General features: G+C 36.4%; 1 protein-coding gene across 2 annotated transcripts in view; it reads right to left on the bottom strand.

The window, feature by feature from the left end:
• Positions 1–4,170, bottom strand: part of LOC131077969 (probable E3 ubiquitin-protein ligase RHY1A) — a 32,757-nt gene extending 28,587 nt beyond the window's left edge. Inside the window, exons 1-2 of one of the 2 annotated variants that reach the window (XM_058015578.1) lie at positions 3,817–3,951; positions 1,287–1,367 (exon numbers count right to left, since the gene is read on the bottom strand). In XM_058015578.1, coding sequence (XP_057871561.1) covers positions 1,287–1,328 — 42 coding nt within the window. In that variant the 5' untranslated portion in view covers positions 1,329–1,367; positions 3,817–3,951. Of the gene's footprint in view, positions 1–1,286; positions 1,368–3,816 lie in introns of both variants that reach the window. The other variant, XM_058015577.2, reaches the window with a different exon arrangement.
• Between the last annotated feature and the right edge of the window lie 20,225 nt (positions 4,171–24,395).

Genomic DNA, 24,395 nt, shown 5'->3' with positions numbered 1-24,395 from the left:
GGTTGGGTATGTTTCGGGTTCAACTACAATCCTTACAAGACACAATAAAGTGTTGAAATTATGTAAAACATTGCATCTAATTATGAAATGCGAAGTTGCTAAATTGGAATTGAGTATAAGTGTGGGTACTATATGCTGGTACGGCAAAAAAATATAAATATGGAGGTTGGGTATGTTTCGGGTTCATCCATACCCGAAAACATATAAAAATCATAAATATATGAATATCCGCCCCTAAAAATAGGAATTAAGTTCAGAATATCACGTATGATGTATTTGGTGAACAAAAGTCCCATAAATATTACAAATACATCTGTAAAAAAAAATTAAAAATCATAAATATCTGCCCCTAAAAACAGGAATTAAGTTCAGAAAACTACATGTCACGCATATGCTGAATTTTAAAACTACCATAAATATAACAAATACATCTATACAAAACATACTAAAATCATAAACAAATAGTTATGCATATCTAACTCTATAAATAGAAATTAAGTTCAGACTACCACATATAATGCATATGCTGAACCAAACTACCATACATATTACAAATTTGAAATATGATATACCAATTCAATACCAATTTGTCAAATTCAAATGCCATGATAGATATTTATTATTCAATATTAAAATAATACAATCGATGATCAATGCCATATAGGTCTTCATCAAGACCAACAACATAATCATTGACATTAGATGTAGGTAGATTAGAAGAACCACAAGCAGCCCCACTGCCACATACAGCAAAAGTATGTTGGCAATATAACTCAAAAATTGAAAATGACTGCAGAATCAAAGGAAATTCGTGGCACTACTTACCCTAGCGACTATGAATCTTATTATGGTGCTGCTTACTTGTCAAACCAAACATAATGTTTGTGTTTGTTCTCTGTTACTCATCAAACAAAACACAGGTTAGAATGACTATTGATTTAGGGTTTAGGGTGTGATTTTGATGGTCAAATATCAAACAAAACACATTGAAATTGTTGATTTTCATATCACCCCATAATTGTCTCGATGTAGCTAGAATGGCCTAGGTATGATCATGAACAATTCCATATAAATCTATGTGCGAAAAACCATGCCCTGGATGACTCCACAGTGAATTGAACATGATTCTAATTCTGAAACAAATTGTACCTAGGTATGCCTAGGTTTTTGGCCAATTCGGTAAAATAGGTTGGGTAAAATACAACTACTAATGGGCTAGATGCAGGACCTGTGCCAACATGGTAAGGTATTGAAATCACAAATTATTCCACCCAACAGTAACATACCTCATCTTTAGGATAACTGTCAGTCTTGTCCTTGGTCACCATGGTGAATTGTTGAGATTAAGTTAAATATTGCATCCATAACTGTAACATAACACATTTAATGGGGTGATTCAATATCTGACCCTAGATAGCATGTGAAGCGTTAAAATTAAGTAAATTACCGCATCCAATTGCAAGATAAACATCTACTAGATGGGATGCAAGTTCCATAACTAGGGGACACAATATAGTATTGAATTAAGTTAAATAATACACCCAACAAACCAAAATCATGTAAATCCTGTTGGGTGACATAATAAAATTGTGAAACTTAGTAAAATACTACTTCAAACTATAAGATGCTACATCTAACATGCTGCGAATAAGTCTCGTCCCTGGTTGACATGATATAGTGTTGAGTATGTTGACATTAACTAAAATATTGCATCCAACAATAAGATACCTCATCTGCCACACTTGGTGTGACTTCACTCCCTTGGTGACATGATAGAGTAGAGATTAAGCAAATTATTACATCCAACAGTATAATACCACATATTCCCAGTTGGGTGCAAGCAATAACCATAGGATACATGATGATCAAATGAACTGTTGAAACTTAAAATTGAGTACAGTGCCATATCTAATAATCTACTATGCCAGATGTAACTCCCTTCCCAAGACAACATGATAAAGTGTTATAAACTAAGCAAAATACTGATGCGATAGTAAGATATCACATCTACTAGGATGTGCAAATGCAATTCCCAGGGAACATGATAAACTGTTGGCATCAAGCAAAACGCTACATCCAGCAGTACAATATGGCATCTACAAGGCTGGGCACAAGTTCGATTCATACGAAACATGATACAGTGTTAAAATCAAATTAAATATTACATCAAACAACAACAGAGCTCATCTACTAGGCTGAGAGAAGCTCCTGTAGCTAAGCGACATAATAAAGTATTGAAATTAAGTTAGACACTTCATCCAGCCATAAGATAAAACATCTTCTTCGCTTGGCATGAGTCCTGTCCCTAGCGTACATGATAAAATGTACATATTAGGCAAAATACTGCACCATCAACAAAGATATTACATTTACTAGGTCCCGTCCCTAGCTGATATGATGAAGTGTTGGGATTAAGTAAAATACAGCATCGTGCAGTAAAACACTGCATCTACTACGCTTGGTGCCAGTCCCATCCCTAGATGGCATGATAAAGCGTAGAAATTACGTAAATCGAAATTAAGATACTGCATCTACAAGTTCGGGTGCAAATCGCATCCCTAGGTGACATGATAAACAATCAAAAATAAGTAAATTAAAAGTAAGGTACTGCATCTACTAGGTTGGGTGCAAGGACCATCCCAAAGTGACACGATATAGTGTTCAATTTTAGTAAAATACTGCACCCAACAGTGTGTAAACCCATTCTTGGATTGCATAATTAAGTGTGAAATTAAGTAAAATACTAAATACTGGTTCCCACAGTAAGATACTGAATCTACTAGGGTGGGTTCAAGTTCCATCTCTAAGCAACATGATGAAGTGTTGAAATTCCGTAAAATTCTACATCCAACAGTAAGAGATTGCATCAACTATGCTTGGTGCGAGTCCCATTCAGAGTCAACAAGATACAGTGTAGAATTTGGGTTGAGCGTTCCATCCAACAGTAAAACTATGCAGCAATTATGCAGGGTACAAGTCAATCCCTAGACAATATAATATAGTGTTTGAAGTAAAATAGTACAGGCAACAGAAAGATACTGCATTATTGGAATGTGTGTAAATACCGGCATTAGGCGACATGATAAACTGTTGATAAATTGTGTGACGCACATCCAACGTTTAATATACACACATTTCGTAGGCTGGGCGCAAGTTCCGTGCCTAAACAAGATCATAGTGTGTTGAGTTAAGTAGAACCAACAATAAGATACTTCAACTACTTGCATGAGTGCAGATCACATGGTCATACCTACTCAACATGATATAGGGTTGAAATTATGTAGTACACTCGATTCAGCTGTAAGCTAGCATATCTACTAGACTGGGTGCATGTCATGCTCCTAGATAACACGATAAAGTGTTAAAATTAGGTAAAGTATTTCATTCACCCGTAGATTAACGGTTGGAAAAGGCTGGGTGCAAAGTCTGTCCCTAGCTGGCGTGATAAAAGTGTTGAAAATGAGTCCCTAGCTGGCGTGATAATAAGTGTTGAAAATGAGTCAAGTACAGTACAACATCCAACAGGGAAGTTCAAAGGGTAAAGTTTTCAAATTAACAAACAAACTACACCCCAGGCAAAGGTTAAAATGTTGAAATTAACTTTTTCAATAATCAAATCTCATCTTGATGAATTTCATGGATGATCCGAAAATGATAAATATTATATAAACAAAACTTGAAATTTTGTCAAACTGATTTCTATTGTGGACTGTAAAAATTTCAAAATTAGTGTAAGCGATGTTTAATATTGACGTCCAAAATTTTAGTTTTGTCAAAAATTTAAACAATTTAAAGAAAAAAGTTGTGAAAACTAACTGCTATCTGAAGGCGCTCCAAATGATTCGCGACAGAACCGTGAAAGCAGTCGCGGCGCATGTGGCAGTGTTGCTGGTTGCGAGACGCAGTGGGTTTGACTCGCCCGGATTTGAACTCGCGACGTGGGGATCGGCTGTCCGAAAAATCGTCGTGCGTTTCATAAGATCTTAACTCTCGTCCGAACCTTGGCCTGTCATTAAAACCTAAACTGTGCATAAAACAGTGGCCGCCAACGAAAAGCCTCGAGCGCTCGTTCTCAAATGAAGCGGCCATGGATGCTCAGGTTTTACTTTTTATTTTGCAGACGGTTCTTTCTGCCCTACATGAAAGACAATAGAAAAGTGGCGGAACTGTCGAGGGTTTTAAATAAAGGAGATATTTTCCTTGTTCTAGAAAGCGATAGAGATGTGTCAGTTGCTGTGGATTCTGCACGTACAAGGAATTACGGATACGTTGTACCTCTGTACATATGTATAATACAAGGTGTATTTACGATGTGCTGCCACGTGTCTTGTCTGATCCCACGATACGCCTCCGCAAGCTTCAACTGCATTGACAGCGTCCCGTAAAACAGTTATTGGAGCCACTTAAGGCATTGCTTAAATGGTGGGGCTTTGTATTTTTAAGAAATATTTGACAATGTGGATTTTGTAGACCGTCAATTCTACCTGTATTTTCCATTTTAGATTGTAATGGAATAGAATAGACTAGCCCGTCAATTCTACCTATATTTTTTCTATTTTGGAATGTAATGGAATAGAAAAGATTTGTATACTTAGTTTTAGAGAAAAGTACGTATAGAAATATCTTTGATTGATTTGTATTCTTACTCCCTCTTTATGGCAGAGATTAATTAATGCTTTTTTTTGGAAACAGTGTTGGCCAATTAAAAAAAACATTATCTTATGATCTATCGAGATATGAAGATTCTTATTTAAATAAATTTATTTGCTGTTTTTATTGTTTTTTCTCATTGACTGTTCACAATTTTGCCAACAGTTTTATCATTTTTCTCTATAAAAATTTGAAGGAATATAATTATATTCAATAAAAAATCAGAAAAACTTAAAATTAAACTATTAAAACTTCAAGAGAAACATGTTATGCTAACCTTCTTAACTCAACTAAATGTGCTCATGAAAAGCAAATCACATACCTATAGTTAGAATCATAGTTGAACTACTCGCCAAAACCAAAAACTCGCCAAAGCTGAAAAAAAAAAAAACTCAGGAAAAACTCGGCCAATACTCGGCAAAAAACTCAGGAACTTATAAAAATTGCTTAAATTTAATTAGAAATGCATTTTTTTTGCAAAATTCAATGAGATGATGCATCCCACAAGTCAATAAATGAGAAAAGAAAAGAAACAAGATGACTCTAGATATATTTAAACGCAAAGTGGGTACAAAATCGCATCCTCATGAGGAATGTTGATGGATGGAAGCAAAATAGTAAATAGTTTTTGTAGAAGTAAAAGTAAATAAATCAATACAATTACATCTTCCTCTTCTCAACTCTAATAAAAACTAGGAGAGAGGTAGAACTAGAGGGTCTAGTCTTAGAAGTTTGTTGTGGGTGTGATTGTGCCTCCTTGCTCGGTATGAATGGCTCAGGTTGTGGCTCATCCTCCATCCTGGATGTAGCTATGCCTCTAGTTGCACCTTTCACTGGCAATGACTCATCATCCTCCTTAATGTCATCTAGTGTGAAATCAACTCCACCCCCTCCTCCTTCGTAGCCTGCATCTCCAAATCATTGATGTCATCCTTTGTAAACAATGGAGGTTGATCACTGTAAGGATCTATATCATCCAAATCAATTGGACCAACTAGTGCTTCCTCTACCTTCCTTATGTGCAACCGAAGACTATATTGCACAAAGACAAGGTCATTGAAACATTTTTGAGCTAACTTGCTCCTCTTCTTCGTGTGGATGGCCTCAAACAAGCTCCAATTGCGTTCACAACTGGATGAACTACAAAGCTGACATAAGATTATGAGGGTAACTTTTTTGAGATTTGGGGTATTTCCACCCCAACTTTTCCACCAAGCATCTACAAAATAAAATTAGATTGAGGGTAGCACCCCTCGCGGGGGTCTGAGGGTGAGAAAGAGAGGGGTAGAGAGATAGGTCTAGATCTTGGGAGGGAGATGAGAGAGTGAGATGGAGAGTGGTAGAGAGAGGGATATAGGAAGAGAGATGGGGAGATAGATAGGTCTAAAATTCAGGGCAGATAAAGTGAGTGAGATAGAGAGAGCAAAAAAATGTTGATAGAAGCCTAGTGATTATTGAAATTTGACTAAGTCTGAAAATTTAAAAGAACTTCTAAAACCTAGAATTCGCATTATAACTCCTAGAGATCTGAAATCACTCTCAAACATCTTGCCAATATATACATGAAATATAACTTAAAGTAAAATGTGACTTATACTTAAATGTTATATTTCATGTATATATTCTGATGAAGAGAATGAGACTGACTTGAAAAAAAAATAGATAATTTTTTTACATGTTTGGGCTTCTTTTTTTAATGTAGCTAAGTTTTTTTCTAGAAACTCATCGAGTTTTTGTGAAAAAATCACCAAGAACCCAGTGAGTTTTTCCCAAGAAATCGACGAGTTTCTTCTACAAGTCAATGTCATTATTACTCGCCAACCAGAAAAACTCACAAGTTTTTAGAAACTCGCTGAATTTTTGGGCGAGTAGTCCAACTATGGTTAGAATACAAATAAAATGATCATAACATAAACTAACGTTATTCTAAAACTAGAACTAGAGCTAACACTTCTCCATTGTCTAAACAAAGAAAAAACAAAACAAAACCTACATTTGTAGAAAAAGTGTTAAGAAAGCTACAAATCTTTTAAATGAGTGCCAAATTCGACGCCAAATTTATCAACGAGAGCCTTTGGTAGCATAGAGAAAATTAAAAGACTAGCTTGCCAACTAGTTTAATGAAAAAATTTACACTCAAAAATGAATTACTTTGCCATGTATAATGGGATATAAACCCTTGAACACCAATAGTATGGTCCAAGCAATCGGCTACAACAAGTTCTTGACATGTGGCACTCACATCGTTGGACACGAATTGGCATTTTTGCCCAATTTACCTCACAATTGGCCAACATTAAAAGACGCTTCAAGAAAATGGAATTCTACAGCTAGATATATGCTACAGAAGAACAGGTGCTTGTGATGTTGGATGGAATGATGGAACTTAAAATACTTTTAATTGTAATTAACGAAGGTTACTTAGACATTGCCTTTTTGTGTACATATAATTTTTTTATTAGTTTTGATTGTAAAGATCATTCCAATTTATTAGTCCTTGCATATATAGGCATACTAATGTTTTCACCTCACTCAATTTAAATTTATTTGTTGTTTTATTGTTTTTTGTAATTGGTTGCACACATTTTTGCCAACAATTTCATTATTTTTCACCAATTTTGCCATTCTCCATTGTTTTTCGCCCTGGATTTACATGTAAAACTCTAAAAATGTTTTGCTTTCCAATTTTGTAAATAATATCATCATTCTCGAGGGTTCAAGTATAGATAAAAAAATACGGACAAGAGTATGAGAGAGGAAGATGTCCTAGTGATAGAGGACGAGGAGGATGACAGACAAGACTCATCTGGCCCTGATGAAAAAAAATTTCTGCACATTGTTGAAGTCATAAAAACTCTTATGCTTGAATGATTTTAAAGGATAAAAGACACATTCATTGTGTAAAGTAATTAATGAATTGGTAGGGATAGTAAAAATTGTCTGTTGGAAAAAAGATGAGGAGATTTCAAAACCCTCTGCAACGGACTTCATGGATCGAGCAGGATCCTCTCAAGCTTCTAAGTCAAAATCAATGGTAGAAGAGGAAATCTTGGGTCAAAGGGAAAAACAATGATTTGGCTATGGGTTCAAATCACATCCCAATAGGTCAAAGGAAACGGAGCTCTACGAGACCCATTCAAAATGGAAACCCTAACTTTTAGATGGGAGGATGGAAAAGATTGGGTCTGCATAGAAATAAAGATACCTTTAGAAATGGCCCTAGGGGAAGGTATGACCATGTACAAAGTGCAATATTTTCAAACAAGAATAAATTTGGCTATTCGAATAATGGGTTTGGAGGCAATTGATGGATCACGAAGAAGCCAGGGGAGGTTAATATTGGCTTAGCTTCAAATTACATAAAGAGGTATGGAAGAAAGATGATAGTTCTTCCTCCTAATCTCCTAAAAGCATCTTCAGAAAATCTAAAGGAGAAGGAACTCTTCATTAAATGGTATGGCACAGATGGATCGCAAGAAGATATCATGGCATGGTGGAGAGATTCATTCCCCGATAAGTTATGTATCAGACCTCTTCAGAACAAGTTTTTCCTAATCATATGCAATGAAGCCAACTTAGAAATGGAGTTATTGCATGGTTTTCCTATGTTTTTAAAGGATCTAGTTTCTATAGGAAAAACTGGACAATAGGGTTCAATCGTCTTAAAAACAAATCTGGATCAGTTTAGTGGGGTTGCCTGCTAAGTTTTGGCCAATAGAAGCATTGGTTAGGATAGGTGATGTCTTAAGAACTTGCTTAGGCATAGCAGAAAATTTTATCAAAGGGATAGCTAGTGATATAGCTAATTTGTTGGTAGAGGTAGATGAGAGCTCTGGAATATATAAAGAAATTGAAATCCTCTCGGAACTAGGCAGATGGAAACAAAGAATCGAGATATTGAATAATAAAATCCCAGAAAAGTATCTGATGAGAGAAGACTTGATATTAGAAAACCCTACTCTTGCTTTAGACTATAATATCTCTCACATCAATAAAGTAACTGGGAGTAATCAGGAAGATCTCTTAGCACCAAGAATGGGTGATAAATTGGTGTCAGAGGCTATGGGCCCAATCATAGCTACAGAAGGCTTGGAAAGAGAGACACCATAGAATGAGAATAATAGGGTTCTTCCAGAGGAACATCTAGTCCCAAGGCAAGACCTCGCGAAGGTGTCCCAAATAGAAGTAAATTGAGACAAGCATAAGGAAAACACCCATACGTAAATCTTGAGTAGGGATCAAGAGAAGATAGAGATAAACACAATAAACAAAGTGAGCCTAGAGATAGAAGTTTCTAAAGATTTGGAATCAATATGCCAAGCAGATAAATCTCTTAAAGAACTGAAAACCTTTAAAAATGATAGTGAGATCCTAAACAAAGAGATTTTGGATCAATTAAATCTCCTAAGTAATCAAGGAGCTTTGGAAACATTGATCTCTATAGAAGAAGAGAGGGTCTCAGAAACAGTAATAATCTCTAATGATCTGGGTTTAGGTCCCTCTAGGATTGAGGTGGTTTGTGAGTTTATGGGCCTCTCAGCATCTACGAAAATGGATTCAGGGGCTCTTCAACAAGCCAATTTTGAAATAATGCAGAAAATACTGAAAAATGAAGGTTTAGATGAAATGGAACAGGAGGAGATAGGAGAGGATGAAATTATGGACAATATGGTGGAGGAACTTGAAGAAAGGAAATGTTTGGGTTTACGTATGTGTTGCCCTCTGAAAGATAAACCAGATTGTGACAAAACTAAAAGGAAAAAAAAGAGGAAGGAAAACATTGCCAGAACTCAAATTAATAGATGGCTATGCTTTAGATCAAACCAAAATAACATCCTTGTTGAATGTAGGGAAAGGGGAAGAACCTTCCCAAGGAAACATGAATCTCCTCACATGGAATTTTAGGGGTTTAAATGCCCCTAACAAGAGGCGCTCAATCAAGTGCGAGATCAAGAAGCATCAACTTGAAGTAGTACTTATCCAAGAAATAAAATTGGGTTTGGAGGAAATGGAAAGTTTTAAGAGATCATTGGGTATATGGACAGTTTGGGCAGTTCAAGCGATGGGAGTTGCAGGAGGTTTGGCAATAATTTGGAATCCCAATAGAGTTGCAGTGGAACCTTTAATGGAGAAAGAAAATTGGATGGGAGGTCTTCTAAGAAGTATAAACAGAGATCTAACTTTCAGAGTGATCAATGTATATGGTCCAACAACAACAGACAAAAAGAGAGAACTATGGAGGGAGATTGAAACCTTTTGTAGCAGTAATGTCTGTCCACATACTATTATTGGGGGGATTTTAATGCGATATTGCATTTGTCAAAAAAGAAAGGGGGTACCAGAAGAGAGCTACAAGCTCAAATAGATTTTAGTGAGTGGGTTCAAAGGAATAACCTAACAGATATTAAGTGTGGAAATGGAATATTCATATGGAATAATAGACACAAAGGCTTCAGTAACATAGCAGAGAAGTTAGATAGATTCTTCTTCAAAGGATATTTGCTTTCATTTAAAGGAGAGATGGCTACAAATATATTATCCTAGGCAAAATTAGATCACTATCCTATGATATTGGATATAGGTGAGGAATAGAAACCCAGACATAGTCCATTTAAATTTGAAAATATGTGGTTTAAGGATGCACAATTTTTCGATATCATTGAAAAGTGGTGGAAGGAGGAAATTGTGGATGGGTCAAAACTGTTCTGCTTTGTTTCCAAAATGAAAGCAATAAAACATAAGTTATAAAAGTGGAACTGTGAGTAATTTCAAGATATTTTTAAGAAGAAAAAAGAATTGGAAGAGGAGATGAAAACAGTATCTGTAGAAGTGATAAATAAGGGAATGGACACTCAGCTCTATGAACAAGAAAAAATATTATTAGGAGAATATCATGAAGTTTTGGCAAAAGAAGAAGTTCTTTGGCATTAGAAATCCACAGAAAGATGGTTGGAGGCAGGGGACAAAAATTCCAAATTTTTTCATGCTAGCACTAAAATCAGAAGAGGATCCAATAAAATATTGAGAGTTGTCAGAGAGGATGGCTCGGTATTGGATACCAAAAAGGAGGTAGTGTTGGAAGAAGTTAATTATTTCAGAGATACCTTTAATAATTGGGAAGGATCAAATCTTAGAGATCAATCAGAAATATTAGCATGCCTTCCAAAAATAATAACTGATAGACAGAATGTTGCCTTGACAGAAAAGTTCTCTGAAACATAGATTCTTTCGGTATTATTTCAACTTCATCCAGATAAAGCCCCTGGTCCAGATGGCTTTCCAGCTATCTTCCATCAGAAATGTTAGCAAATAATCGGTAAAGAGATGACAGTAGCTCTTGAAGCTACTAGAAATGGTGGTATATTTTTTTAAAAATTAAACAATACTTTTTTGGTTTTGATTCCCAAAAAAGAGAATGTTCAAAGCTTTGAGGAGTATAGACCAATTTCGTTATGCAATACCTTGTATAAGATAATGATTAAATCCATGGCGAATCAATCAAACTTGGTTTTATCTCAAATCATATCAGAGGAGCAATCATGTTTTGTTCCAAGAAGTTCAATCTTAGATGGTATCATTATAGCTCAGGAAGCATTACATTTCATTCAAACAAAGAAGCTCCCTAGTATGTTAATTAAACTTGATATAAAGAAGGTATATGATAAAGTGGAATGGAGATTCTTATGTAAGTATTTAGAGGCTTTCAAATTTTGCAAGAAATGGATCAGCCTGATCTTCTTCTGTATTGCTACTCCAAGATACTCAGTGATAATCAATGAGACACCAGAGGGCTTCTTTGAAGTTTCCAGAGGTCTAAGACAAGGGGACACAATTTCACCCTTTTTATTTATAATTATGGCTAAGGAATTAGGTAGGAAAATACAGAAGGCTCAGTCCATGGGGATCATTGAAGGCATTAGTATCACCAGTGAGATTCTGAATGTAACCCTAAATATTTAGGTCTACCACTTGAAAGTGGAATTAGATCCTCAAAATTGTGGGAACCACTTAAAAAGAAGCTTGAAAATAAATTAACCACATGGAAAGGTAGATGGTTAACTTGGGTGGGCAGGGTTGTGATGCTAAGAGCAGTGTTGACTGCATTGCCCATATATCTTATGTCTTGCCTAGCTCTCCCCACGGGTGCTACTGATAATATGAATAAGTAGACGAGAAATTTTTTCTGGCAAGGGTTAACTGGAAAAAAAAATGGCTTTAATAGCCTAGGATTCTATCTGCAAGCCTCAAGAGTTTGGTGGAGTAGCTCTGAGGAAACAAGGTTGGCAGAACAAAACTCTTGGAGCCAAATTGGTATGGAAAATGGATGAACAACCAAATCTTAAATGGGTCAAGATTCTACAAAACAAATATTTAGTAGGAAATGAAGCAAAATCTCTTTTAAGAACAAGTGATCCCCCCAAGGGGTCATGAGTGTGGAATTTCATATTGTCTTGTAGGGAGCTAATTATGAAAATATTAACTTGGGATGTAGCGGATGGCTCGAAGACTCTATTTTGGGATGATTCTTGGGGGGGGTATCCTGCCATTAGTTCACTTATGAATACATATAGACTCAAACTCAAAACAGGTGGAGTCTGGGGCAATCTTTTAAAATATTTTGTTAGCTTTAATATGAAAGATAAGAATGGAACTTGGGAGTGGAAATCCTTTGAAAATTTAGATGTCCATAGGGTGAAGATTATTTAGGTTCAAGAGATTCTTCATAGCAGATGAATGACTTTTAGAGATGTCAGAGATAGATTGCATTGAAATGGTTCTAAATCAGGGGTCTACTCAATGAAGGAGAGTTATAAGGAACTAACTTTACAACAACATTGGTCAAAATCAGATCTCCCCTTGCATTTATGTTGGAACAAAGGATGCCTTCCTGAAGCTGGGAATTTTTATTGGGCTATGCTTAAAGGGCGGGTTCTGACAGCATAATGGTTTCAAAAAACTGGTTTAAATGGACCTTCAAGATGTGCCCTATGTGAACAGGCTGAGGAAGCAATGAATCATCTCTTCCTACATTTCACTTTCTCTTAGCAATGTTGGCAATGGTTGTGTGTGAAATTAGGGTGGGCAATAGCCTTTCCAAAAGATATCCTAAGTTTATTCAAGAGTTGGCCAAGTTTAAATAGGACAAGTCTATTCAATGGCTTGTGGATGTCAAGTCCCTCCATTTTCACTTGGGAAATCTAAAAAGATTGAAATAGAATAATCTTCAAAGATTCAAAAAGGGAGACAAATACACTAATCAAAAAAATTGAAGGGGCTATCATAGAGGTTGTGAATAGTAGGAATGAGCATAGATCACTCAAGAACTCTTCATTTTCTTATTGGGATGGTGAAATTAGAGGGAGATGATCTAGTCTTAAAATCCCTCAATTTTGTGGTAAGGGAGGAGCGGCTAGTGAACAAGATAGAATGGAATGTAAATGAGAACTGCCCAAGGAGGGCTGGTATAAATTAAACTTCGATGGCGCAGCCAGAGGAAATCCAGATATATCAGGCACGGGTTGTTTGATTTCAAAATGGGATGGTAAGATCATAGCTAAAAAGGCAGAACAATTAGATCTGAGCACCAACAATCAAGCAGAATTCCAAGCTTTGGTGATTGGGCTTAAGAAATGAAAAGAATTAGATATAAAATGCTTAGAGATACAAGGGGATTCGACCATAGTTATCAATGCATTGAGAAAAGAGAAAACACCAAATTGGAGATTAAATGCATTATTAGCAAAAACTCTAAGTATAATTAGTTTCTTTGAAGTTGTAGTTTGCAATCATATTTACAGGGAAGGAAATCGATCTGCAGATGTTTTGGCTAATCAAACAATAGATGGTATTTGAATAGATGTGGAGGATATATTATAAATCATTTTTTGGTTAGCTAGTCATTTGTAATAGGGATTGGCTTTTTAAGTTTTTAAATTCTATGGAGCGAGAATTAATTCCAAAATTTGGAAAGTGAGAAGGAGAGTTGTGGGCCCTTATGGTGCCTAGCTGGAAGAACATGTCATCAAAATTTGAACGGGTAGATTTATTTCTAAAAGTATTTTGAAGAGAAGTGACATAGCCAAGTTGACAGGGGAAGTATTTATGATTTGCAATGGTTTTAAAATTAGCATCATTATATGTCATAGGTGTAGTCACATAAATCTGTCCACTTAATTAAATGAATATTTAGTATTTATTTGATTATTTAACCATCAATCAATAATTAATTAAAATAATATTTAATTAATTCATCTTAACCCTCTTTTCCTATTAATTAAATAAATTATTCAATTTATTTGATTTAATTCACTTAACCAAATTCAGACCATTAATTAAATAAATAAATCATATTTGTTTAATTAAATCTTCTCTCACATTTAAATAAATTATTTAAATCCTCCAAAATCCCATCTTTCACATTTAAATAAATTAACATTTATTTAAATCACCTTTATCCTCCACCTACAAATGCAAGTTGCACAACTATTTTAAATAAATAAATTATTTATTTAAAATCCTATTTATCCTCACCCACTTGAAACCTTTAATAGTTTCCCTTAAAGTCTTCAAACTTAATGGCTTCCTTCTAGAGTCTTCTTAAGCCTTTAATGGTTTCCCTTAAAGTCTTCAAACTTAATGGCTTCCTTCTAGAGTCTTCTCAAGCCTTTAATGGTTTCCCTCAAAGTCTTCAAGCATTTAATGTTTTATCTTCCTTTTTCTCATGTAAATAAATTAAGATTTATTTAAATAAAATTCACTTTCACATTTAAATAAATTAATATTTATTTAAATATCTATCCAAATGCAAATTACACCATTTAATTGAAATAAATGATTTTATTTCAATTGAAAATCCCAAAATTCCTCCCACTTGCATTCTCCTACAAATTCCACTTGCATGCCTAAATCCCTTCTAGATTCTTCTATCTCCTTCTAATTAGCCTAATCCTATCCTAATCATTGTCACATTCCTAAATAAAAGGAAGTCACTTCTCAAAAACCTCCAAAGTCTTCAATAACCATTAAAGGCTTTATGTTTTCAAATGGTTAACCTCTAAAGTCTTCCAAACCATTAAAGGCTCTTACATAACCATTTATGGTTAACTCACCTTTTACCTTTGGTTAGAGACTTTGGGTCTCTTCAAATCATTTATTTCTTTGACTAAGGTAATTGTTTAACCCTTGCACATTCATTTATCCCTTAGATAAAAGGAATATCCATTAACCTAACCCAACCCCCTAGGGTAACCATCATGTCCCCTCAAGCATTCAATGCTCCTTATCCCTCCTCTCAAGCCTCCTTAAGGTGACATTTGTCAACATGGGATTGGGTTGAAAGTCGCACATGGATTGAATATCTTTCAATCCCAACCGTTATTAAGATTGCTCAATCTTAACCCTTCATTTCCCCATTTCTTCTATAAATAGAACCCTTCTCCTCAAGCAAAGAAGGAAGCATTAGAGTATTGTTGCTATATTGGTATTAGCATAGAGCTTTTTCATAGCATCACTATCTACACTTGCATAGCATTTGTTTATCACATCCAACCATCTTGAATCTCCATATGGCATCCATGGCTAGTGCTAAAAGTTGAGAGCTACACTCATTTGGGACTTGGAGAGGGGAGAAACAAGGGAGAAGCATCAAAAGGCATCATGGAAGCATCTTAGGGAGGCTCTTCTCCTTTCTTTTGTTTTGTTAAATTTCTTTCATGCTTTTTTGAAATCTCTTTTGATATGTTTGGAATGGTTTTTAGTTCTTTGTTTTGGTTTTATGGTTGAAACTAACTTATTAACATTGAACTTTGTTCTTGCCTTTTCCCCATTTTCATGACATCATTTGGTGAACCCGACGTAAAAGAATAGAATTTTTCTTTTAAATTAGCTTTCTTTTCTACTTTTTTTGAATGTCTTTTTAGTTAGTTGTTTAGAATGTTTTTTTTTATTAAATGGTTTCTTTTTTAGGATAGACTTTTAAATTAGTTGTTTAAATTTTATTTTTTTAATTAGTCTTTTAGAATAGTAAAATAGTTTTTATTTAAAATTAGATTTTTTTTTATTGTTATTTTTTTAAGTAGTCTTTAAATTAAGATTTTTCTAAATTAGTCTTTCATTTAGTTCTAATTTAGATTTTAAATTAGTTTTTAATTTAGTTTTCGATTAGATTTAAATTAGTTTTATTAATTTAGATCTAATTTGTTTGTTAGTGTGATTTGTGTTAATATGATTAATTTAATTTTGGGTTTACATCTTGTGCAGGACATAAGGAGCGTCTTTCTAACATATTGTTGCAAGTGTTGAAAGTGTCAAATTTGCAACAACAACAAAAATTCCTTAACATGTTCTAATTGGAAAAATTGATCAATCCTAGGATAGTCATTCACATTGTCTTCATTTTGCTATCTTGGTTTAAAAATGAACAATCACATTGCTATTTTGGATTAAAACGAACTATCATTTTTGCAATCTTGGCTAAAACAAACATTCACATCTTGCAATATGGGCTAAAAAGAACAATCAACTTGTTATTTTTTTGAGTTTAAAAAGAACAATCACATTGCTATCTTGGATTAAAACGAACTATCATTTTTGCAATCTTGGCTAAAATGAACATTCACATCTTGCAATATGGGCTAAAAAGAACAATCAACTTGTTATTTTTTTGAGTTTAAAAAGAACAATCACATTGTTATCTTGGATTAAAACAAACTATCATTTTTGCAATCTTGGCTAAAACGAACATTCACATCTTGCAATATGGGCTAAAAAGAACAATCAACTTGTTATTTTTCGAGTTTAAAAGAGAACAATTATTTTGCAATCTTAAATAAAATGAACACTTCATTTTGCTATCTTGACTAAAAAGAACACCATGGTTGTTGGAGCAACATCTCCAGGTAGCAAATAGATCACATTGCGATGATGGGTTCAAAAGAATAAGTGTCTTTTGTGTTTGGCACACTTGTGGAAAATCTGTAGAGTGGTCCTACTTCTAACACACAATATCCTCTCCCTTGACTTTCGTGGTCCTAGGTGCAAGAGAAAAGTGTTAGTAACACTCAAAAATTTATCTTTTTAAGAGAGGTCTGCCAAGAGACACATCACTCTTGGGAACGACCTCGCGCGGTAAATCCTTCAAGCTGCTATAGAAATTAGGTGTGAGCGAAAGTTGTAGCCTTGGGTATAGTTGTTCCTACAGTGTAACTTGCCGAAAGGACAAATGGGCCCCACCACAAGTTACAAGGCTCTTAAGTGAGTCACTGCAGAATGAACTTATGTCCAAAGACATCGAAAATTACTAAACACCTTTATGTGGTAGCCCACCCATTCTATTGATTGAGGATATTTGTGATAAATTCAGTGCAAGAGCATAGAAGGTTTTGCTCCCAAGATACTCACCATACATATTTCCTTGAGTAGAAACATAGCTTTTTGAAAGGTTACTTGTAGCCTGATAAAAGTGGTGACTCCCCCATCATAGGGATCATCTATTTTTTATGCTCGCGCAAGATTTAGTATATCACATCCTTACCTGCCACGATGGGATTCATAAGGTATGTAGTACCAAAGTCAAAGAAATATCAAGATGTGGGCTGAAATTATCGCAACTGGCCATTTGACCTTAGGGATAAAGAGTGTTTGAAGTGTTTTCATTTTTGAGTCAAGACCAGTGCAAATTGAGCCGACTTCGGGCTTTGGAAAAATACCTAAAATACATTTGAAGGAAAGGGTCATAAAAAGTTCAAAAGATTGGGTTGATCTAGACCCATACTTACTTGTGCCTTTTTAGGCAACATTCTTGTGTTTGTGTGCTTGCTTTGTTTTCTTGTCAAAGAAACATCATAAATCCAAATCAAAACAAGTATTCATCCAACACCAAAATTTTCAAAAACACAAAAGTTCAAACACAAAGAGCAACAACAAAAAGTATCAAACTATATGACCATTCTTCACATCTTAAGAAAGCATAATCTTCATCAACACATCAACTTGAAGACAAGACCCTTAAGCTCAAAGGTTCTTATCAAAAGGAGGAAATTCTTCTATCTTAATAGACAAATCTTTGTCTCTCATAGAACCTTCCTACATCGCATGCGTCTATATCTTCAAGGGAAATCAAACGAATTTGACCAAGAGTCTTTAAACCGCAAAGCTTTTATGCAATATCAAGATTTGAGTTATCACGAGAACAAAGGAGGAAAAATCAATTCTGACTTATTTCCCGACATTTGCATCACATATAACGTAGCTCGGGAAGAACCACCAACCCCTGAACAAGAAGAGGAAGAATTTGTTCCTTTTGTAACACAAAGTTTCTATTGAAGTTAAACATCTCATCCATTATCATATTCATATCTCATCAAATCCATTCCAACTCTCAAAACATCAAAAGGTTTTTGTCCTAAGTTCTATTTAGATATTGATTGAATCAAACACAAACACATCACTTTTTTAGAGTGTCTCTACATTTAGGATAAACTCATCCTAAGAGGCACTTCTACGCAGGTTAAAACTAGTCTATGAGTGAATCCTCTCATTACTAGGTAGTTGAGTTTGTAACACATCTTAGATCTCTCTAAACCTTATCACATCAAACTTTGTCAATCAAACACAACAAGCAATTCAAGAAGGAACTTTGGTACCATCTACCTTTAGTGCTAGAGATTCATATGCAAAACGCTTCACCAAACATCAATCTTTCATTTCATCACCAACTTATCATCATTTTCATCAAGCTTCAACAAAAACTTGTAAACAAAATGGCTCATACCAGGTCCAGGTCTAGACAACAAGAAATTGAAGAGGAAGAGGAGGAAAATATCAATGAATTCCAAGAAGCCCTTGGAGGAAACGTAAATGATGACAACCCAAGTACTCCTACTCCTATAGCAATAGAAAGGGCACAACACAACCCTCTCTTTAATAGACTTTTTGATGAAATGCTCAGGAGCAATGCTGATGCTCACTTTTTAAGACTTGCTCAAGAGGGGGCTAAACTACCCTCTGACTTTGATGTTGCACAACTAAGACAAGCATCTGAATGCCAAAGTCATAATGAGGATGAAAGAGGTTGAGATCACATCAAATATAACCTTCCTCAAGGTAATCCCCCACCTCCTCCTCCAAATGAAATAGACATGTTGCAACAACAAGTCGAAAATCTCACCCAACAACTTCATAGTGGTGTAAAAAACTAATCAATTTTCACTCAATGACATTTGTCCCTATCCCTTTGATAGGAATCTTCATATGCCACCTTTTCCACGAGGGTTTGAAACACCCAAGTTTGAAAAGTACAGAGGAAAAGGAGATCCTTGTGATCATGTTAGAGAATTCCATTTAGCTTGCCTTGAAGTGGCATACGAGGATACATACCTAATGCGACTTTTTCCCCAAAGCTTGGGAGGAACAACCACATCATGGTTTTCCCGATTACCAGGTGGCATTAGGACCTTCGAAGAGCTAGTCCAGAAGTTTCTGGCACATTACTCACACAACATTGAACGTGATATCACCATGGCTGATCTATGTAACACTAAACAAAAACTAGGTGAGCTATTTTCAGTGTTTCTACAACGATGACGTCAAATGTCCAGCAGACGTTCTCTTCAGTTACCTGAACAAGAACTAGTGGAAATATTTATTTCCAACTTAAATGACGAAATGGAATTTCACCTAGACGTAAAAGACACAGACTCTTTCAATGACATGATCACCAAAGGCTTCAAATGTGAGCGATCTCTCATCAAAAAAGGGCTTATCAAGATATATAATGAGCCAAAGGATGGCCCTCGCCCACGCTTCAATAGTGAGAAGCCTAACTTCTGGAACAAAAACAAAAAAGTTGTCAACGATGAGGTTGTGGATGCAAGAACTATCAAAAGTGCATAACCTATGGTTCGATTTGCAGGATATAACCCCCCACCCAAGAATAACACAGTTGCTCCTCCAAATCAAGGACGCAATACATCTCAAGAGGAACCCAGACAATGTCAACAAAATTTTAAACCAAAACAAACATACACTCCCTTGGGGGAACCCATCGAAATAGTGTTACGTCAGTTGGTTTCTCAAAATCTGGTGACCTTACCCAAAACATCAAATTATGAACCTCAAGTCAAACCTTCATGGTGGAGGGATACTGAACATTGCGATTTCCATCAAGGGAAAGGGCATAAGACAAGCAATTGTCACAGATTGAAAGATCTTATTGACCGAGGTGAAATCGAAATCGAAGGACATGACCCAAAAAAAAAAACAATGATCATCTTATGTTCAAAAATCCACTTCCATCACAAGATCAAAGGGGTCCTTCCACTTCAAGGAGAAACACAGATACCATTGATTATATGCAAGCCGCGTATAATTACACTGTGAATCACCTATATGATGCCAATGAACAAATTGTAACTATTACCATTAAAAATCCCAGCTCCACTTGCAATGTTGTTACACGTCGCGACAAGATTACCATAAAAGTAGCTCCATAAGGCACCCCATCTATCCCAAAGCAGTATAACCTTGTGGAACAGTTAGACAAAACGCCCGCACTGATATCTATCTTAGAGCTATTGTGCCTATCTCCATTCCATAAAACAATCTTGGATCAAGCTCTCTAAGAGGCGTTAGTCCCTGCAAACCTAAATATAGATCAGTTCCAAGCTATGGTTAGAAACCTAAGATCATCACCTTGTCTCACTTTCTCTGAAAGTGACAACTCATCCTTCCAGCAACCTCACAACGCCTCACTACACATTGAAGGGTTTATCAACCAACATAGGATCAAGCAAGTCTTGATCAATAATAGAGTAGACCTGAATATCTATACACTACAATTAGTCACAGCTTTGGGATATGCAATTGAATAAGTGGAACCTCGCAAGAAGATCACATTCAAATCCTATGATGATGCAGAGCGTTCATCCAAAGGAGCTATTGTGCTACCAATCCGAGTGGGCCTTGTGGTGAAACACATCATCTGTCAAGTTCTGGACCTTCCTCTGCCATACAATTCGTTGTTAGAAAGACCTTGGATACATGCCATGCAAGCCGTTCCATCCACCTACCATCAGTGTATCAAGTTCCTGCATAATGGCGTAGAAATCACAATCCTGGGCGATGCAAACCCCTTTGCATATTGTCATAATATAAGTCATCAACCAGAGATTACCATTCCCAACAATAGAGAATCCATCTCATCCACATCATATGTAAATCCAGCCTCTCTTTCCAGTTCAAACACCACTATACCCAAGCAAGAGAAGCTCAAGATGAAAATAGCAGAGGAAGGTCCTGGGGAGTACAATTTGAGCCAACTCTTTTGTGTTGGACAAATGCCTACTTCTCCTAGAACTCATGGTAAACCTCAACGGTTACTTCAAACGCTACTGATCAAGCTAGCATGCACTTTGATGCCTTTCATCCTTGGAAAGAGTCAAGAAGAAGAAACCAGAGATGAGGACTTAGCAGAATGGATCTATAAAGACCCAATCACCACGGACATCCCACAAGCTAAGATTTCCATAGATCAGTATGGCAAAGGCCTTCTCATTATGTAAAGAATGGGTTATGATGGTCAGAGTGCTTTGGGACCTTGCAAGCAAGGAAGACATGAACCGCTGCAGCTGGAATTAAAGCCCAAAAATAACACAAGATTAGGATTTCAAAAGGAGATCCTTCCTAAGCTTAGATTCAAAGGAAAACCTAACAAACCACTATATCAGCCTATTACAAAGAGGTCACCTTTGGTTATATCAACAACACCACACACCTTAACAACTACCCCATTGAGGCTAAAAATCCCAGCAAAACCATCCACAACACCAATCATCCCACCAATCAAACCCACAACCCCATTAGCAGCAACCATAACATCAATAGCACCATTAGCAACAACAATTGTATCAGAAACCATAGCAGTATCGACAACACCGACAATTCCAGTAGAAGCAGTAGATTCAACACTATCGATACTCCCCGTATCAGATTCATTGATCCCCATAATCCTTCCTGCAGCACCAATCATTTCATCTACAAAGGTACATCAACCGATCACACCTGTAGTGTTTAACTCAAAGGATATCCCAGTATGGTATAGTAATCGGATACTGGAAAGTGACTCAGAGACTGACTCACATGAGTGGGAATTTGATTTTGTTCAACTTAATACTTCAGATGAGGAAGACACATCACTACCTCCACCCCGCAAAGACATCCCTGTTTACGAAGAAGCACAGATAAGGACCTCTTGGGTTCCTGAGCTGGAAACTTCTTCCACAGACCCTACGTCACATCCTACACCTGATTCTGACAGGGAGAGTACCATCAATGACCTTCACCACAACGTTTTAACCCTCATTGACACATCTAACGAACTTAACCTAATCGATGAGGTAATGCCCATTATCCATCCTGAACTCATCGAATGGAACAAACCTAATCCCCCATGTCTTGACCATTTCCAATACGATGAGGCGATCATTGACTTTTTGGAACTACGGGATAACATACCAAGTGGGGATCACAAAGCTGGATTCGCCATTGAACTTAATAGCGCAACATACTTTGGGGTGAATGTCAAACCTTTTAGCTACAAAAATATAACAATAAAACATGGATCTTCCATTGAAAACCACATTGTGGCACTGTTTGATCCCACAAAAGTAAAAAGAAAGAGCGTATCCAATGGTGAAAACCTCTTTGAGGCGCCGGAGGATGAAAGGTTTGACATTCTCCCTTCTAGTACACAACAGGAATGATCAACTATTCTCATCGAGGAAACCAAAGAATACAACGTGGGGAATCTTGAAACTCCTCACCACATACATCATGCATCTGTTTTAACTCTAGAGGAACAACCTAAGTTTGTAGAATTCTTCTAGAAGCACCAGATTAACTTTGCATGGTCATATGTAGACATGCCTGAGATTGATCCTAATTTAGTCATGCATCACCTCACCATCACATAAGGAGCCAAACCTGTCAAGCAGAAATTTCGCAAGATGCATCCCCAGATTGCGGTGCTAGTCAAAGCAGAACTTAAGAAACTCCTAGATGTTGGTTTTATTAGACCAATTGATTATGCGGATCCGATATCCAATATTGTGCCTATTGGAAAACCAAATGGGGGCATCCGTATCTGTACTAACTTCAAAGATTTGAACAAGGCATGTCCTAAAGATGACTTCCCCCTACCAAACATCGACATAATCATAGACGTAACAGCAGGACATGCCATGCTTTCACTCATGGATGGCTTTTCAGGGTACAATCAAATAAAGATCGCACCAGAGGATCAACATAAGACGGCCTTCACATGTCCATGGGGAACATACTGCTGGAATGTAATGCCCTTTGGTCTAAATAATGCAGGAGCGACCTATCAAAGAGCAATGACCACCATCTTTCATGACATGATGCATACTATAATGGAAGATTATGTTGATGACTTACTGGCAAAATCACTAACAAGAGAAGGTCATCTGGAAATATTAGAGAAAATATTTAACAAACTGGAACAATATCATGTTCGAATCAACCCAAAGAAATGTGTCTTTGGAGTAACCTTAGGGAAGCTTCTAGGATACATTGTCTCAAGCAAAGGCATTGAGGTCGATCCTGCCAAAGTCAAAGCAATCATGGACATGCCACCTCCGAAGAACATCAGTCAACTAAGGACATTACAAGGGCGACTACAATCCATCCGAAGATTCATTGCATAACTGGTAGATAAGTGTCACCCCTTTACACACCTGTTACACAAGAACATCCGCTTTCAATGGGATCCTAGATGTCAGCAAGCATTCCAGATGCTTAAGAACTATCTCATGAATACACCATTGTTGATTCCACCAGATCCAAGTAGGCCTTTGTTACTCTATATCTCGGCAACAAATACAACATTGGGTGTACTATTGGCACAACACAATGCAGAAGGGAAAGAGTGTGTTGTTTACTACATCTCTCGCACACTGGTTCGCTATGAACTCAATTACACACCTATTGAGCGAGCTTGCCTAGCAGTAATCTTGGCAACCACTAAATTGAGGCACTATCTATTAACATATAAAGTACAACTAATTTCAAAGATTGATCCACTCAAATACTTACTCAGTAAAGCAGCATTGACAGGCCACTTGGCCAAATGGGTGATGATTCTAAGTGAATTTGACATCGAGTATGTGGACCGTAAGGCTATCAAAGGCCAAGTTATTGCAGATCAGTTGGTCGATGCTCCCCTCATAGGCGATCATCCTCTCATTTCCAATTTTCTAGATGAAGAGATATTCATGATCACAGCAGCACAACCATGGAAACTATACTTTTGATGGTTCATACACTAGGCATGGCTCGGGGGCGGGCATTCTGTTTATCACACCTCAAGGTGACAGTATCCTGAAGTCTTATAGGCTTACATTTCCATGCACAAACAACATAGCTAAATATGAGGCCTTGATCACAGGACTCAGGCTAGCCATACAATAGAAGTTACAAGAACTACAAGTATATGGCGACTCCCAACTGGTCATTAGACAAGCAATAGATGAATATCAAACAAAGGATGACAAACTCATGCCGTACAAACAAATGGTGGACAAATTAAAGACATCATTCACTACTATCACCTTTGAGCAGATACTTAGAGATTAGAATCGAGTTGTTGACGTTATGGCTACCATTGCATCTCTCCTAGATCTTCCACAGAATTCAACACGCTACGAGTTCTTGGATGAAAAGCTTTGGAT

Source organism: Cryptomeria japonica, chromosome 5 (genome assembly GCF_030272615.1).
Source record: "Cryptomeria japonica chromosome 5, Sugi_1.0, whole genome shotgun sequence".
Lineage (NCBI taxonomy): Eukaryota > Viridiplantae > Streptophyta > Pinopsida > Cupressales > Cupressaceae > Cryptomeria > Cryptomeria japonica.
The sequence above is the reverse complement of the archived record's forward strand: the minus strand, read 5'-3'. Positions and strand labels throughout refer to the sequence as shown.